Here is a 17,651-nt window from a genome sequence, read left to right as displayed (position 1 = left end):
AGGATTTAAACTCACTTCAAACGGGCTATAGTCAGGGGGCAGCTTTTCCAGCATGTCATCGGCCAGCCGTGCCACCACTGCCTCCCGGGTCTCATCGCCGCCCCCAGAGCTGTCCTTGGGCTGGACGCCCAGGATGGTGTCCAGCACGTCCTTGGCCAGCTTGCTCTGGTAGGTGATGTCGGCATTGGGGTGCAGCCCAAAGACCTCGGGGCTGTCGTAGGTGGGCAAACTCTGAACAACAAGGATCCCAGTAAGCAGGCTGCTGACATAGTACCAGTTAAATTATACTATCTTAGGAAAGAAATGTGTTTTTATTAGGGTAAGCATTGATAAGAGATGTCTTAGTTGTGTCAGGCCACTATCTCAATAATTCTCCAGAAAAAAATCAAAGTTGCCTTGAAAAAGAATTAACACTGAGAAACATAATCGGCCCATGGTACGTTAAGCCTGCAACTCCAGCAAATTTAATCAAAGAGATTCTGTCTTGTTTTATAATATGTAAGGAAGAAGGGGAGCTATGGATTGGTGTTTTGTTTTCTGAAGGTCCTATCTAATTCAAGCCAGCTGTTTAAATGAATGTTGAATAACTAATGGTTACTATGTTTTTAAGATACCAGAAAGTGACAGTATTAGCAACTGGGGCCCAAATAAAGGAATTCTATTCTCCTGGGGAGAAAGAGACTAGGAGAAGAGACAAATATTGAGAGAGCAAGAGTCAGCAAGGAAAACAGACAGCAAGAGACGGAGAGCAAATGACAGATGCAAAACAGCTATTTGAAAAACAAAACATTAACCTGTAACTTCACATATATTTCTACGTGTGAACTGTATCCTGTTTTACTGTAGACTTATTTATATTCTCTCCTCCTTTCTACTCCCTTATTTTATTTCTTTAACATAATGTCTTCTTATGAGAGGCCTCAAGTTCGTTGTGAAATGAGATGTATATAAATAAATATATGTAGAGGCACGTCTAAATTTATACCTTCATAGGCATTTTCTTATTCAGTGCCAATGATTTAAAGACACATATAGTATAATTAAGACACATATATTTGTTGATTTGAATTACTAAAAGTATAAAGGTAGAAATATATGATAAACTCATCACATTTATTTATCACAGAACCTCTAAATAAACTAATAAATTTAGACCTTTGGGGCTGTTGTGCTTTAGTTTGTTCACTCTGAGATAAATCTTAGAGGTAAAAGAGATTGCTAAATAATGACCTAATTAATTCAAGGTATAGAGACAGAAAATGTAGTTACTTGAAACACAAATCCATTTTCTTCCCCAAATTTCCTGTCAAAATCTACCTTATTCTTTCTTAGAGCAGTGTTTCTCAATCAGGGGTGATTTTGCCCCCCAGGGGACATTTGGCAATGTCTGGAGACATTTTTTGGCTGTCACAACTGCGTGGGAATGCTACTGACATCTAGTTTGGAGAGGCCAGGGTTGTTGCTCACCCCCAGGACAGCCCTCCATCACCTCCCCGACCACAAAGAAGTACCTGACCCTGAATGAGGAAGCTCTCTACCTGTGGTCCCCTGAACACACTCGTACACTGTCCATCAGGCCAGGATTAAGGAGCAGATGTCACAAAATAAGGCAAGTGGATTGAAAAATAAACCAGACTGAGTCCAGAGGCTGCCTCTGCCCTATTAGCATAGGTAACTGAAGTCTCATAGGTAGGGGCTCCCAGTTCTAATCTGCTCAATCTATCACCTCCACAAAGAATATTCTTCACTGAAGCATTAAAAGAAAATAGATGGAGGAAATTCATACAAAACGCATCAAATATATATATATATATATATATATATATATGCATTTTAATCCTTAAGTAAAATATAAACATATGAAGAAAGCATCTATGGTGGAAGGTTCAATATGCATCACCTTTAAAATTTATACCGAAGGAGGTATATACAGTGTAAATAAAAAACCAAAAGGTCAAATGCCGGGGATACTGGCCCTAAACATAAAACTCTGACACTGACAAACCTGGATGTAGTGAAGATAGTTATCCACTGTGGTGCACTTTGGAATATGGTATCCTTGGTAAAAGCTGAAATCTGGTGCAAACATATTTTCACTGAACCAAACCTTAGCAAATGTGTTCAACAACCTCTTATCGTAGTCATTGGTGACTCTGCCTCCATATTGAATCTCGCCTATCATGTAGCGGACGGTGGACCAGGAGACACCCTGGAAAAAAATTGCAGAATAATTGTAGAGAACTGACTACTGCCTCATCCTCACCTTGCCCACCAAGTAGCATCCATGTGTTCATTGTCATCAATGTCATTCATTTATTCGTCATCAGTAATGTGAAAAGGGCAGAAAGAAAATTAATTAGGCAAACAAAAGTGATTATTCGAAGCTCATCTTTATGACTTGAAATAGACTCTGCATTTCATATTTTAATTTCAAAAGAAAAATAAGGTTTTTTGTTGTTCTTTTTTTAGAATATTAGGGCAGTTCTTTAAAAAGCACACACTTCAAAAGGAATCTATAATTCATTTTCATTTTTTAAGATTTTTAAAAAACAAGTTTCCCTACCCATTCCCCATCTCTCTAAAAGACTGTTAGGTTGTCTTATATGTAATGTCAACTTGACTTTGAGAAATTAAGAGATAATCAAAATTTGTTTATTTTTTAGCTGAAATCAAGAGGCAAGTGTGACTGACCCAAGTTGCTATGAATTAAAAATAACTTTGCAAGCACAGAAAATCATCACTCTTACAAGATTGACTCCAAAGCTGGGACGGGGGCGGGGAGGTCACGTTAGCTTGAGGACCCACCATCACCAGTGGCATGAAGCAGCTCGCACACAGTACCTTTTTGATATCCATGTCATCCAAGTGGTTCTGGATGAACTGCACGGTGGCATTAAAGTCCGCTTGATTAAATTCATAAGGGATGTTCCAGCCCAGGGGACCAAACTTCCGCCTCTCCTGGACTGTGGAGTGCAGGAAGGCCACGGCGTAGAGCATGGGCTTCCACTGGGCCACCGCGCTCACATCCAGCAGGTCTTGGCTCACACCTTGTGGTCAGCCGGGAGAAAGCCTGTATCATCTCTCAAACATCTTTATTTTCTATTACTTTTCATAGGTTATTAATTTTCTTTGTAAATTCCTAACACTTAACTCACTTATCTTGAATTATTTTTTATCACATTCATATGGCAACTATAATTGAATTTTGGGTATTCAGAGGGCATTTCTCTCTGAAAAATCTGCAAAGAGATTTGAGGGGAGGAGGGGCTCACTGACATGGATCAAATTTCTCCCAATCTAACAAGCTAATGTGGGGATAAAACAGAAGTGGAAGAACCATGGCAGTAAAATAAACACTGCCACTATTACTACAACCACCACCACATAATAATAATGATAATAATAATAAAATTTACATTACTATTATTTGGAGCATGTACATACACTATTTTAATTCATATTAAATTGTTAATACTGTATATAGAAACCCATTGCAACCTGAATATATTCTCAAAATAATAATTATGATTATTATATATGTATATTACATATATAAAATCATGTTTTTTCATTTGGTAATCTAACCTTTCCACATCCACTTTATCTCCACATTAGCTTATAAATTGGCAGGAATCTGAGTCTTGTTAGCAAGTCCAAAAAAAACTTCGTAGATTTTTCAGATTGATATAGAGTTATTATATTCATTGTTATTATTAAGTACACTGTATTCCATCATCATAGATAGATTTTATTGTCCCTATTTTACATATGAGAACATTGAAACTCTGGTTGTTTGAGTGACTAACACCCAAGAGAACAAAGCATTTTGTTCAGGGAGGGCCAGAAACAGGATTTCTGATCCCAACATCAAGGTTCTTTCCATGACCATGAGTCCAGACAGGAAACTATGAAGTAGAGGAAGCAATGGCCAAGAGAATACTCTCGGTTCTGGTTTTGAATGGAAGGCATCTTGGTTGGGTTCTGCTGCTTTGGTTTGATTTCTAACTTAGCTACCATTCTGACATGCTGACATGTGGCTTCACGAAATGAAGACAGGCCATATCCTTAACTCAGCCTCTCCTCCTGGAAGAGGTTGCTGTCCTACTTCAGAGTTGGAACATAAAGACCATAAATAACAAAAATATCAAATTTAGATATTAACATAAAAAGGTAAGTGTGCAGCAGAGAACAGTACAGGCCAAAGTAGAGCAATACTGGAAAAATAGGAAAAATATAAGGTGGGAAATTCTGAGCTCTGCCGCCTAACATTCCACAAGGACCATGACAAAGGGGCCACTGCTCCTCAGCATGTTAAATAGTAGTGCTGTTTGCTATAACTATATCCTAGATGATTCTGTTTTTACAATTTAAGAAAACAATCTAAGTACAAGAACTCCAATAAACTTGGACGTATTCCTCCACTCACCACCATATGTTCTTTTCAGTCCTGCCCGGAGGCCCTGCGGGGGCTCATTGGCGAACTTAATGGACATCTGAAGGAGTGTAATGGGAAACTGCCTGTGAACCTCAGTGGTCATCCAAAGGCGGAAGGCATCATGTACCATCTCAGTTTCTGTAACCATGTCCATGAGCTCATCCATGAAATCGAGTCCCAGATGGCAGTTCTGCAGAAGTGCCCATCCTCCCTGAATCAACAACAGCAAATGGAAATTAGGTTATTTTGCATTTTGCCCAGAGATTTAAATTAGTACATTCTTTAAAAATTAATTAAAATTTAACAGAGTCCGGCTGGCGTGGCTCAGTGGTTGAGCATCGACTTAGGATCCAGGAGATCATAGTTCGTTTCCCAGTCAGGGCACATGCCCGGGTTGCGGGCTCGATCCCCAGCAGGGGGCGTGCAGGAGGCAGCCGATCAATGACTCTCTCATCATTGATGTTTCTATCTCTCTCTCCCTCTCCCTTCCTCTCTCTCTCTGAAATCAATAAAGATATATATATATTTTTTAATTAAACAGAAAAGCACACTAACCACATTAAATTAATCTAGGTCAAATCTAAGGATGCAATAATGTTTCACTGAGGCAGCTATATCTTTCCTTGTTCCATGTATTGGTCCCACACACAGCATGCCAACTGTAATAATAAATGGTAGGAATCATGAAAATAACCAAAGTGAGGTATCAAAAGAGATAACAGCACTTGCAAGTAAAGATGGTTGATTGAAAATGTCCATTTAGCTCGACTCTCTCCCCAAATTCTATGGAAACTACAGTGAAGGGACTTTTTTAAAGGCATGAACTCTAAGGGCAAAATCAGTGAGGGTGAAGACAGTATCGGGAACATCTAACATGAACTCGAGAAAGCAGAATCCTCAACCGACACCCAGGGACAGCTGAGATGTAACCTGATCCATACCACATAACTCCCAAAGCACTCAAGAATAGGTGTCAAGAGGTCCCTCTGGAAGTCGGGGAAGAAGATGCGCTAACACAAGAAGGTTGAAAGTCCAGCCCCCGACATGTTCCTGCCCCGCCCAAAGAAAGGAGGAAAGCCGGTTTTCTTTAAAAGGCAAACAGGCTGCATTTGGACTGGGGGACATCAGCGAGTTAAGGGAATAGGAACCTTGCTAAAAACAGGTGAAATTTAGCCACTGATTTTGAGACCCACCCCTCCTGTCTTCCACTGACATCCCAGAATACTGGTGGTTGGGCAAATATACTCTAGAAGATGGAAGAACCTTCTCTGGGGAATTGACCATTCTAAGCAAGAGTCTGGGAAATTAAGTTATATATTTTTCTTAAATTATTCTTTGAGCATAAGAATATTCCTTGTATAAAGCAATGCAGGCGATATTTTAGGTCATGTGGTAATAATGGATTGAATATCTCATCTATAGAATATTTTAGCTAATATTACCTACAATATCCAAATCATAGTCCTGAGTTGTTTTCTTGACTCAGTAACTTTGGATCATTTAGTTCTGACTAGTGTAACCTGAGTTATTTCTCTTTCTAAGAAACAAACCAAGCCCTCGCTCTAAAATCTGAGTAGCTGCATATATAGTCGATCCTTTTGGAATCTGACACAGTCCTTTATATTTCCTTCAGAAGCATGTAGCATGTACTGAACAAACCATTTTATCTTTGAAAAATTTAATTGACACTGTCCACTGATTCCAAACAAAAAGAAATGAAATATAAAGCTTCTTAGATGAGAACTTTGGTGCTTCAATGTTCACCCACAGAATCCCACAGCCAGGGTGCTCCTCTGGATTGCTGCATTCTGCAGTAAATGTCTTGCATTCTTACGGATCATTCAGTTTGCTGCTATTGGGGAACTGGTTCATTCTGTCATATTGCTTCAAACCTTTCTTACAAAACTTCTAAAAAGTTATTGTCTCTGATAAGTTATAGTCATGCTAATAATAAATACCTTTTTACTTTACTTTAAACTACTAAACAAAACATGGATAAAGGCTAAAAATATTCCATTTAAATTCTAATTTAGTTGCCTGAAACTATATTATTATTAATTACACAATTATATATTTTAATTCAAGAGTGCTTTGTTAATATTAGTGTTCTTATTCTAACTACAGGGACATGCAGAGGGAGGAATAAAGACAGTAGAGAGGAGGGAGGGAAGAAAAGAAAGAGACCAGGGTCAAGGCCTACCAAGCCCTCATGTCAGGCCAGACATGGGATTCTGAAATAGAGATAAATTTTTTTCATCTCCAGAAACATTTCAATCAGACCCCTTCAGCCTTCCCCCTCCCCACTGCAAACTAAGGCCATTAAACATAGCACAACCCACATGAAGGGCCCCTCTGTTTCACCAAAGCTGGGAGTAGGGCACAGCTTCGGGGTAAACACAGAGGTTGTAAAACCCAGTGGGCTCAGTTCTAGACCAGGCTCAGTTCTAGATGCAGCACAGTGGTAAGGTTCTAGATTCAGCTGCCGGGACCTAGAACCCAGTGGTTTCATGGTGGGCCCGGCGGCTGGGGGCTGAAAGGGAAGGAAGCCCATCCTGCCTCAGCAGGGGGAGTCCCTGGAAGGCACAGAAGGAGTCTTGAGATACGGGGGATAGTCAGACTCAGGGAAAGAAGAGTAGGGTCTGGTCCAAGAAAGGCCAGAAAGGGGTCTAAACTAAGACTGCGTGTCCTCCAGGAGGCACGAGAAGCCAGGTAGTTCTGCACCACTACCTTGCTTAGCCAAAGTGTGGAGGGAGAGGGGAGCAGGGGTGGAGGAATCCTCCAGGCTGCGCTGGACACCCCAGACAGGGCTAGACCACAGTAAACACATGAGCGCTTATGCTGGTGCTAAGTTCTAGAAATGAAATGGAGGAGCTTCAGCATCCTGTTAACTTAAGTCCTTGAAATTGTCCCAACTCTGGACTTAACTGTCCCTTTAGCAGGGTCATCATGTGGTTACCAGCGTTTGGTGGCTCCCAGGCCAGGCCTGAGGAGTCATGCTCTGCATGCTGTAGAATTTGCAGTCTACGAAGGGCTTTAGGAGCCCCGCCTGGGAAGCTACAGGCCAGGTTTCCTAGAACCTCAGGCACCATTGCAGGGTGATGGCAGATTCCTGGCCTGTGGGATCTGGGCCAGGCCTGGAGGACTCCACTATGCATTCTGGAACTCAAGAAAGGCACCGGTGTTGTAGATTCTGGAATGTTGAGGATTCTAAGAGTAGAGCTGGAGGGGCTGGAGTGTATAGCAGAGGGGGCAGGGCTGTGCACCCCACAGAGGGTTTGGGATCTGGAGTGGGGTTTAGCATAATGCAAGCTGGTTAGGAAATAAAATGTTCAGTTTGGTAAGTTTTCCGTAAGTCAAGGCTCAGCAGAAAAAGTTCAAAATTGTATCTGTTTTTCCATGAAATTTTTCTAATAAATATACTTCTACTATTTAGTAAACTGCATGTGGTATGTAAATTTAAACTCCTAACAAGTGATATGTTCTTTTCTGTCACTGTTACTCTATAGCCTGTAATATCAACAACACAACACAAAAGTAGACATTTGGCCTCACGTTTGCCATGGTCTGCTGCAAGAGCTTGCGAGCATGGACCTCCTGGCCCTGGCCCATGGACACGTAACGGGTTTCTATTTTTAATCTCTTCCCCAAGGCGATGATGGAGTCTGTGGGATCTGAGCCCATAGACAGGAGACAGATGAGTGGTGTCCGTGGATCAGATTCTTCCCACGTCTTTTCCAAGTCCAGGACGACCCCTTCGGCATAGTTTTCTCCCATGGAGTCCATGATGTACTTGCGGGCCTGCCAAACACAGTACACGAGTCACCAAAACTAGTTCTAACTCCTTCACGTGTACAATGCAGGGTGGTTTCCAAAATTTATTTGTGTAGATTATCACAGTGATGTCCACAGTGACCCTGCCAGTTAAATTCTATATTTTACATTTTTTCATTTGGTAATCTTCTTTTACTGCTGACATCCCTCCACATCTATTTTAACCTCAAATTACCTTATAAAGCAGCAGGAATTTGAGCATTAGCAACTCCACCAAAAAACTCTTTGTATGTTTTCAGGTTGATATGCAATCATTATTAACTTCATTATTATTATTAAATACGCTATTTTGGTTAAAATTATTCCAATCATCCTGGATAGATTTTACTGTCCCTTTTACATATGAGAAAATTAAAACTCTAACACGGCATCATTTTTACAACAAGGCAACTGAATATTCCTTGATGTGAGCAGTTATACTCCGACAAAATGCTGAGAAGCCTGGCGCTGCCTATGGGGAATGGGGATTGAATATGTCTACACTGTAGATCTTCTATTATGCTTCCCAAAAAGGTATCTGATTTACTATCACAAAAGGAATCTAATCCAAGAATATAAACTTTGGAGGAGAGAACATTTTTCCAGAGGGAACTTCTAGACCTGGTTTAAGACTTGTGTGTTCCCATAAGGGCCATGGGAAGTCACTAAGGCAAGGGCATAATCATATTTCCATTTCTTCTAGAATATGCAGGATGGACTAGAGTAAACAAGAATGACTATAGGAGACCAGTTAGGAATCATGGCTGTCATCAGTCTCTGGATGTCAGAAGCCAGGATGCAGGTACAAAGGAGCATGGAAGACTTAAATTTCAGCTAAATAAAGTGTTATATGAAAAAAATAAAAATCATAAAATGGAAGGAAAAAGAGAGAGAGAAAGGAACTACTTGAACCTTCTACACTGCCCTTAAATAAGGCAACTGTTTGACAATTCATTTGGGCAGAATAAAAGTAATGAAGTTGAGAAGAACAGCTGAAGGAAGTGTGACCTCAGTGTCCTGAGTTGGAAAATTCCTTTTTCTTTTCTCAATAAACCATCAAATCTCGTTGTTTCATTATGGCACAGTACCTAAGCGGGCGTGGAGATGGTTACTCCGTAAGTTTTAACACTCCCTCTGGAGAGTGAAGGGGACCGTTTCCTACATCCTATTACAAACCCTGCCTGTCGCCACCCATTCGTCCTACTTGGAGGAGCCCTTGAATCAACCTGTGCTGAATAGCAGCGCTCACCTTTTAATCCTGAAGGCAAAACACGATGAGTCTTTCTAGTGAGTAAATTTCCACAGTGGCAGGACAACAGATTAAAGGTCTTTAAAAAGACGGATCTTTTGGAGGTAGGATTCACATTTAAACCATATGTAAAATATATACAATTTAAAAAATTTTAGGCCAACTTCCTTCCTTGCATGGAGAGTTGTAACACTTTCTGGGGAAGCGGCTACAGGTTTGGGAATGCTGAGCTTGCCCGCTAGTCTCTCTCCTCCCTAAAACTTCACATTATTCCTACTTAGGGGACATTGTTTTACTACTAGCAAAACAGAGCAGCTATGTCATTTTTGAGTTAACATAAAAATGATACAGAAGAATATGACATTACCTTTATGTTATACCTATATGCTAACCTTAAAAACATTCACTCTTGCTGGACCATTTGGGCCAAAGAAGGTTATTAAGTTGCTTAGCCTAAGTGTACACCTCGGTGCATTTACTTGCTGTTGACTTTTCCACTTTTATATTCTATTGCTATAAAAACATATGGAAGCCTACAAAAAATTTTCATTGAGATTAACATTTATTTTAAATGTCTTTAACTTGAAAAAGACATTCTCCTTAAAAATATTCTTTGATTTTTTTTTTTTTTTAATTGGGACTTTTCACCTGGGCAATGGTTCTGTCAGGACACCAGGATCTAATAAGAAGAAGGCGTCTAAAGCAGTCAAGAGATTTATCATAGGCATTTGGAAGAGGTTCCTCCTCGGGGTTTTCCTTATCAAACCAAATTTTCCACATTTTCTCATGTCTGGATATCTGAAAATACAAGGAGATAAGAAATGTGTCACACCATGGAAAAATCTTATAGGTCACAGATATGTTTCACTGAATTCCCTGGCCATTCCAGACATGTGTGAAAGATATCCCTTGATTTTATATATATTCTAGTGCCCAAAAGTTTGAAAATTAACAATCAAATGCAATTTGCTCTAACGTCACTCTGTCTTAACACCAGCCTACAGCTAGCTTCCGAAGTACACAGTCCTGGGTTGTTTCATTTTTTTTTATGCCTTTGTGGTAAAGAAATCAATGGAAACTCATTTTCATTATTTTAAGGAAATCTGATTTGCTCTATGAAATCTTCTCATGATGAAGAACCAAGTTTCATTCATTTATGTTTCCTCATTTCCCAGGGCCACTCTAGGAACCAAAAAAAAAAAAAAAGGTATTTAATACATTTTTTTTAATTGAATGAAGTTTTTTGGCCAATACACTATTAATTAGAGTAATTAGAAATATACCATTTAATATCAAATAAATAGACACTAGCTTCCTTTAGGCAACTGATAAGGAGGAAAAGAACACAGTCCGTTATCCTTTGATGCTTAAAAAAAAATCAAAGAAAGAAGAACATTGCATAAGCTAGCATCTCAAAAACAGAATAAACAACATCTACAAATAAACATAATCTTATGTTCTCTGGTATATTCGCTTTGATTAAATACCAAATGTTATTTCTTAGTGGTCTAATTTTAAAAAAAGAAACCTTCCAGGTTCGTATTTAGAAAGTATCATGTATAAATAAAAAATAGAAGTCATGGAAGACTATATAATGTGGATAAATTCCAGGTATAAAATATAATCTCCAGAAGGTAACAACTGCCATGTCCAGGTAAGGTCACTAGGAGTCATCCTGTGGGGGAACAAGCTAGAGTGCATTAAAGTCTCCCAAATGACAGTTATTTAACCCAAAAGAATGGTTAGTATCCTAATTCATTATAATCATCAGTTGTAAGCCAAGACATAAAAACATAACAGAACTTAAGCTTCTGGTCAATTTAAACTGGGAAAGTCAAAAAAGAAGCTTAGGAAATTTTCTGGTTAAAAAAAAAATTTTTTTTAAGTCCTCAACTTAGAGCTGAATAAAGCCAGTTTGCTGTCAATGTGATTTCTCTCTGGTCATCTAATTTTCAAAAACCTGTCTCCTGGCCTGTCCCAATTCAGTTCTCTATACTCAACTTCCACGATCCCAATATATACACAATTCATCAGCAACTGGCTGATGATGAAAGGACGGTAACTTCTAAAGAGAAGAGGCCAAGTGTCTGCCCGGATGCCTAGCTAAGGCAATATAACAGGAGAGGCAGAGGAAGAAGGGTGAGACTATTTAGCATCGAGAGGCAGGCTGCTCATATTTCTTTTCATATTTAATCTCTAGAAAGAAGGCAAAACCACTTAAGTATACCTAATTATTGCACCTAATTGAATCTATCAGTTTCTCTACTTGTGGATCTCCAATTGATGATACTGACACATGGCGCAGGACAGCATTAGTTACACTTCCTGGGCAAACAATTTCTTACCACAAGACCAGACTGCAATGGGTGGCGGATGCTTTATCAGAGTGCAAGTGAGCTGTGAGGAAGGTCAGACCCAGGCCATACATCTGAAGACTGTGAATATTAAGAAATCTCTCTCTTCCATGAATATTGTAGCTGGTGATAAATTAGGAAGCTGCTCACTGCGACATTATCCTAAGTTTATTCGAAGCACAGGTTACCTGATCAAGGATATCTGAAAACTCTCTCAGTTTGCTGAGTTCCACCAAGTTCAGCCAGGTCATGTCCAGGATCCACTTAGATGGTTTAGGAGGACAAGCTTTAAGGTCCAATGAGGCACCACCTTTAAAATTAAACAAATGACATTTCCAGACTTTCCTTCTTTATTATAAAACAATCTATAAAAACTTTTGCTTAAACTATTTTAATTTCAATTATTTTACTGCCTTGACATTTTTAAGCTCAGAAATATAAATCATAGTGATGAACAAGATTTAAAATTTAATGAAAGAATAGATGATTTCACAAAAACCCATTTAAGATTCAGTGATATAACTTTGGAGCCAGGCAGATGCTGGATTCTGTCCTAGCTCCAGCTGGCCAAGATCTGGAACAAGCCAGCTAACCTGTCTGGGCCTTACTTTCAAATATATAAAATGGAAATAATGGACCCTGGGTGTCGTGATAATGACAGAAAACATATGTGTAAAGCACACAAAACAGGATCAAGGACAAAGCCGAGGCTCACAAAATGAGCAGTTCTTGTCAATATTAAGAACTACCCAATGATGGCACAAGCTCATTTTAAGGAGAGAATTTATCTAGAAATGTCAGTAGCACTACATGTGTTTGAAATGTTGTCTTCTATGAATCAGTATATTATTTACATCCATTTTGAGAATACCCCTAGGGCCCTGTGCTGTATCATTTGTGTTTGGCCAATCTAACCACAACAAGCATTTCCATTGGGTACTGACTCCTATCTCTTTGCTGATGATTTACCTAAGCCCATGTAACTCTTGTAACTCTCACAGCATCATAAAACAAATGAAACCTTAAAAAATGTTATTGTGACACATCTCAGAAAAACTATATGTGTGGGCAATCATATTTTAAGTAAAAGAAAGAGTTAGTGAGTCTTCTATGATTTAAAATATACTGTTTAATAAATAACCTCTATTAAAGCGTTTCAGGGAAAATATACTCTAAGCATAACTCTTAAAAGGATATAACCAATGCATTTGGCTACCTTTAAAATAATTCTGTGAACAGAGTAGGCCATAAACAAATAATTACTTTTAAGATATTTATTGAGCCATTCTCTACTTTATCCAGGCACCATGTACCCAACTAAATTGCTCTCTTTTGCCAAATTCATCTTAGTATATTTTCAACAAGGTAAGTGTGGCCTTGAAGCCATTCCAAAGAAAAGATAAGCTCATAAAATCGAAACGGATTGTTTTAACATCAGTGAGCAGTTAAAGACCTAAGGACAATGCTTTTATGTTAAAAAACATCACACCAATTTCCATGAAAACTGTCCATCTTCCAACAAACGAAAAGAATAAGGCATTTACCAGAGGGTTTGGGAGAAGTAATTCACGGAAAAGAAAGGGCATTCCTTGCAGCCAAGGCATTATTCACTGTTTAATACAAGTTAACCGTGTCATGAATATCTTCCCTGCTCAAAAGTGTACAATGGGCCACAAAGAATGACTTTAATGGGCAGGGGGTGGGAGGGACATATTCCTGGATAATATGGCACCAGATTAAATAGAATAAACAACTGAGATGGGACAATTCAAATTAAGTTCTCAAGATGATAAGGAATTATACCATTCCCTTCATTCTTCAAACCCTTGCTTTGGGATAAGTAAGTTTAAATTTTTACCATTATACTTTGTAAAAATGATACATGCTTATAATGAAAGACTTATACAAGTTATACCACACAATCAGAAGCGGCAGAGATAAGGCAGACTTAGAAAGTCATCTAGGCTCATCCTTTCCCATCTTAGAGGTGAATAAATTTAAAGAACAGTATCAAAATGCTGTTGCTATCTAAATAACATTTTCAAATGAGTAATTTTAAAGTCCTTACAGAAAGAGGCCATGTCATCAGGTAGCTCTCACCAGCATGACTAGCAAAGGGCAATCTTCCGTAACTCCGTGTCATAAGCAGTATCACAGAGAGTGGATGAATGGCAAAGGCCCACAAAAAGCTGTCCAACCCCTGCAAGCTTCACACTAATTAAAATAAACTAAAATACGGAAAATAATGTAGAAATGCCTATCATTTGCTGAGCGTATGCTATGTGCCAAGTTGTTTGATTCTGAATAATCTTATTCTGTGGATATGGGCATCATTGTTTTATAGTTGGGGAGGCTGAAGCTTGAAAGGTTAAATAACCAGCTCAAGACCACTCATCAAGAAGGTGGCAAACCAGTATTGTCCCCTAGAGTCTTCCTAACTCTAAACCCCACATCGGTTAACATCATGCCACACAGTATCCCAACCAGACCAGGATCAGCTATGCTCAATGTCATCTTCATGGGGAAATGCATCTCATGCCTGAATTGAGTATATCAGGAACAACCTTCCCCTAGGAAAGCTCAGTCAGCTGGAGGACCAGAAATCAGTAATATATGATACATATCTATCGAAGGTGGTGTCTCTCCAGATCACTCATCTTCTACATGCTCGGCTTTAGGAAACTTAGAAAATAAAGAAACCTAAGGAGCAAGTGAGGGTACAAGAGACTACAAATTAGAGAGAGAGAGAGAGAGAGAGAGAGGGAATCGTCCATAAATCATACATTCCTAAGCTCAAGTCTAATGGAATGGGTCTTTGTTGCTACTATAAGATGGATATGCATATGTATATGAACATGAATATGCATTTGTGTGTGTGTGTATACAGATATATATATAGGTATCTATCTATCTATCTGTCTATCTATCTATATATATATATATCTCTATATATATCAGTATGACTATGGACCTACACAACCCTCAGACCTACACACCTCCTTACTGCCCCCACTGGGGTCCTCTTCAAGCTCCTCTGCAAATCTACTCTCCGGGTGAAGTCATGAAATTCCCTCCCACCCCCCAGATAAAATTGTGTCCTATCTTTAAAGGCTTTGCTTATAAAAGTATAGTAAATACAACCATTTAGACCCCACCATCATTTCCACAGTCACTTTAAATAGTTGTTGTCCCGACATTCAAGAATGTGATAGCAAATTTATGTTTCCCATCCTTCCACTGGGCTGTCTTGTTCCAGTTTCACAGGGAACCTGTCTATGAGTGATGCTTCAGTGTCCACAGGCCGAGCTGCACGGTCGCTTCACGCACCCACTCCAGCCACCCTACTTGCTTTGCTTTCCCTCCGTCACACTCCTGCTTCCACTGGAGCCGTGATGCCAGCTCCTCTTCCTTCAACACTCTTCCTTTAATGTCCCCAGGGCCAGTGCTCCGTGCTCCTTCAGGCCTTTGCACACCTGTCCATCTCTCAGGAAAGCCTACCCCATGAGAGATCCCATTACATATCCTATTTAAAAATTTTAAACCTCCCCTACCCCACGCACCCTTTATCCAGCTGTTTTTTCCATTGTGCTTACCAGCTTTTCGCATACTACATAATTTATTATTTTAATTTTTTTTTTCTGTAGCACCCACCCAAAAAATATATAAGCTCTACAAAAGTAAGATTCTTCTTTTTGTTCACTGATGTGTTCCAAGTGCCTATTCTGTGCCCCAGCACAGAGTGGGTTCTAAACAAATAGTCATGCAATAAATGAAGAAATAAAATATCTCACATAAATGCAATCTTCAATAAAATGCAAAGAAACTGTTACAACTAGAAGAAAATACTGCACAGGACCTTCACAACCATTCCTGCACCTGCACCTGTGCCTGTGTACAACACTTTCCGTGTTATACTGACCTTTAATAAGGGTGAGAAACTCCTCATGCTTGACCCGGTTCCTCTGGATGTCAATCTTCAGGGTAAGCAGCAGGGTGAACAGGAGCTTGTGCTCCTCGTACAAGCCCCGGGCAGCATACTTATAGACCTCATAGGTCATGTGTTCAATGATATTAGCAATTCTCTTGCTGGTTATTGGGCTCTTGACAGACCTGGAGCAGAGAACATTGAAATCAGACTTAGCCCCCTGCCCTTTTCAATCACCCATAAAAACAATGTCTTGAATGGAGAATTAGTAACTTTGGAGGACCAATTCTTATTTTGTACACATCAAGGGTAAGACTTCTAAATCTAAAATAACAAACATTCTCTCAACATGAAATAACGTAACAGAGTCCACAACGTGGTCTAAATCAATTTTACCCGCCGGGCATTATCACTCAGAACAATGTCTTGGGAATTTTCTTGTTTAACAGAAACACATAAAACCACAGGAATCGATCAATGGATGAATAGTTGGTGGAGCTTTCTCTGAGCATACAATGACACATGAGACTGATTTGTTAACACACTAGTAATTGCGCTAATCTTGGATTTTTTTTTAAAATAAGACTCAACAAAGGTAAAGGAAGTTATAAATGTAAAGTCATCACTCTAGCCCACAGATAGAGAATTCAGCTTGGCTTCCCAAGCACAAACGCACCTGGCTAAGGAAAGGTCAAACAAGCCGAGAAACTGGCGGAGTGAAGTCTGATACATCTCGTTAACCAAGCGCATCTCAGTGATGAGAAAGTACAGGATGCTGCCCCGTGTAGCCACTGAAAGACCGAGAGTGAGATTACATGAGCCATCAGAGTGGAAAATAAATGACCCAGGCACTGATCAGCCTCAATTCTACAGGAAAACAACAGGTTTATTTTTATGCCTTATCAATGACTATGCATCAGCGATGAGAGTCTAGGGCGATGCTCATCCTATGTATTTAATTCTTACTTATGGGCTTTAAGTAGTTCGCTATTTGTATTTATCAAATGGTACTTTCCATTTTAGAATTTCCAGATCCCTTATAAATACCTTTTACTGTTTCTTTATAGGTAGAAAATACAACTGAAGGGATATCAAAGGTTTGAACACTCAGCAGGCTGTGTAGGCACTGGAAGGACCTCATTCTTAAGAGCCATGAAGAAGCTGTGCCCAACCTTGGCCTCAAGCTGGCAAAACAAGGCATCGAAAGGAGGATGCACCTGACACTCCACTAGTAGAAGATACTGTTTTGATTACTCTTCCAGGAGGAATGATAACTTACTAAAGGAAATAGAATTATTTTAGCAGGTTCTTCTAGTAACCAATGAGCAACCCCAATTTTCAAATTGGTGGACAAGACTGAAAAGCTCTCATGATAAGAGAGAACTACCTTCCTAATACAAAGATTCAAGCAAAACACTAGCTTCTTGTTGCCAAATGATAAACAACTAGTGAACAGACCAAAATGTATGCATTAATTCCTCAGATTTCACTAACTTGTAGTCAGATATTCTTTTAAAATTCTCCCTTTCCTTTCTAGTTTAAAAATAAGTTCATAGGAACTTTAAAACATTTGCCAACTAACACGAATTATAAGCGCCTAGAAAATTAATGTCACTCGGCCGGGCGTGGCTCAGCGGTTGAGCATTGACCTAGGATCCAGGAGATCGCAGTTCAATTCTGGGTCAGGGCACACGCCAGGGTTGTGGGATCGATCCCCAGATCAATGACTCTCTCATCATTGATGTTTCTCTCTCTCTCCCTCTCCCTTCCTCTCTCTGAAATCAATAAAGATATTGACTGTTTTAAAAAACAGTCACTATAAAATATTTTCATCTCAATTTTACTGAATAGAAATGCCACAAAACATACATGGCCACC

The 17,651-nt window shown here is 39.4% G+C and overlaps 1 protein-coding gene across 1 annotated transcript in view; it reads right to left on the bottom strand.

The window, feature by feature from the left end:
• Positions 1-17,651, bottom strand: part of DNAH5 (dynein axonemal heavy chain 5) — a 153,791-nt gene that overhangs the window by 9,698 nt on the left and 126,442 nt on the right. The window contains exons 67-75 of the mRNA XM_016217304.2: positions 16,450-16,564; positions 15,768-15,958; positions 12,037-12,158; positions 10,143-10,292; positions 7,988-8,233; positions 4,427-4,646; positions 2,842-3,047; positions 2,006-2,209; positions 16-231 (exon numbers count right to left, since the gene is read on the bottom strand). Of these exons, the coding sequence (XP_016072790.2) occupies positions 16-231; positions 2,006-2,209; positions 2,842-3,047; positions 4,427-4,646; positions 7,988-8,233; positions 10,143-10,292; positions 12,037-12,158; positions 15,768-15,958; positions 16,450-16,564 (1,670 nt within the window). The remainder of the gene's footprint in view (positions 1-15; positions 232-2,005; positions 2,210-2,841; positions 3,048-4,426; positions 4,647-7,987; positions 8,234-10,142; positions 10,293-12,036; positions 12,159-15,767; positions 15,959-16,449; positions 16,565-17,651) is intronic.

Source organism: Miniopterus natalensis, chromosome 3 (assembly GCF_054644295.1).
Source record: "Miniopterus natalensis isolate mMinNat1 chromosome 3, mMinNat1.hap1, whole genome shotgun sequence".
NCBI lineage: Eukaryota > Metazoa > Chordata > Mammalia > Chiroptera > Miniopteridae > Miniopterus > Miniopterus natalensis.
This window is presented reverse-complemented; position numbering and strand designations above follow the sequence as displayed.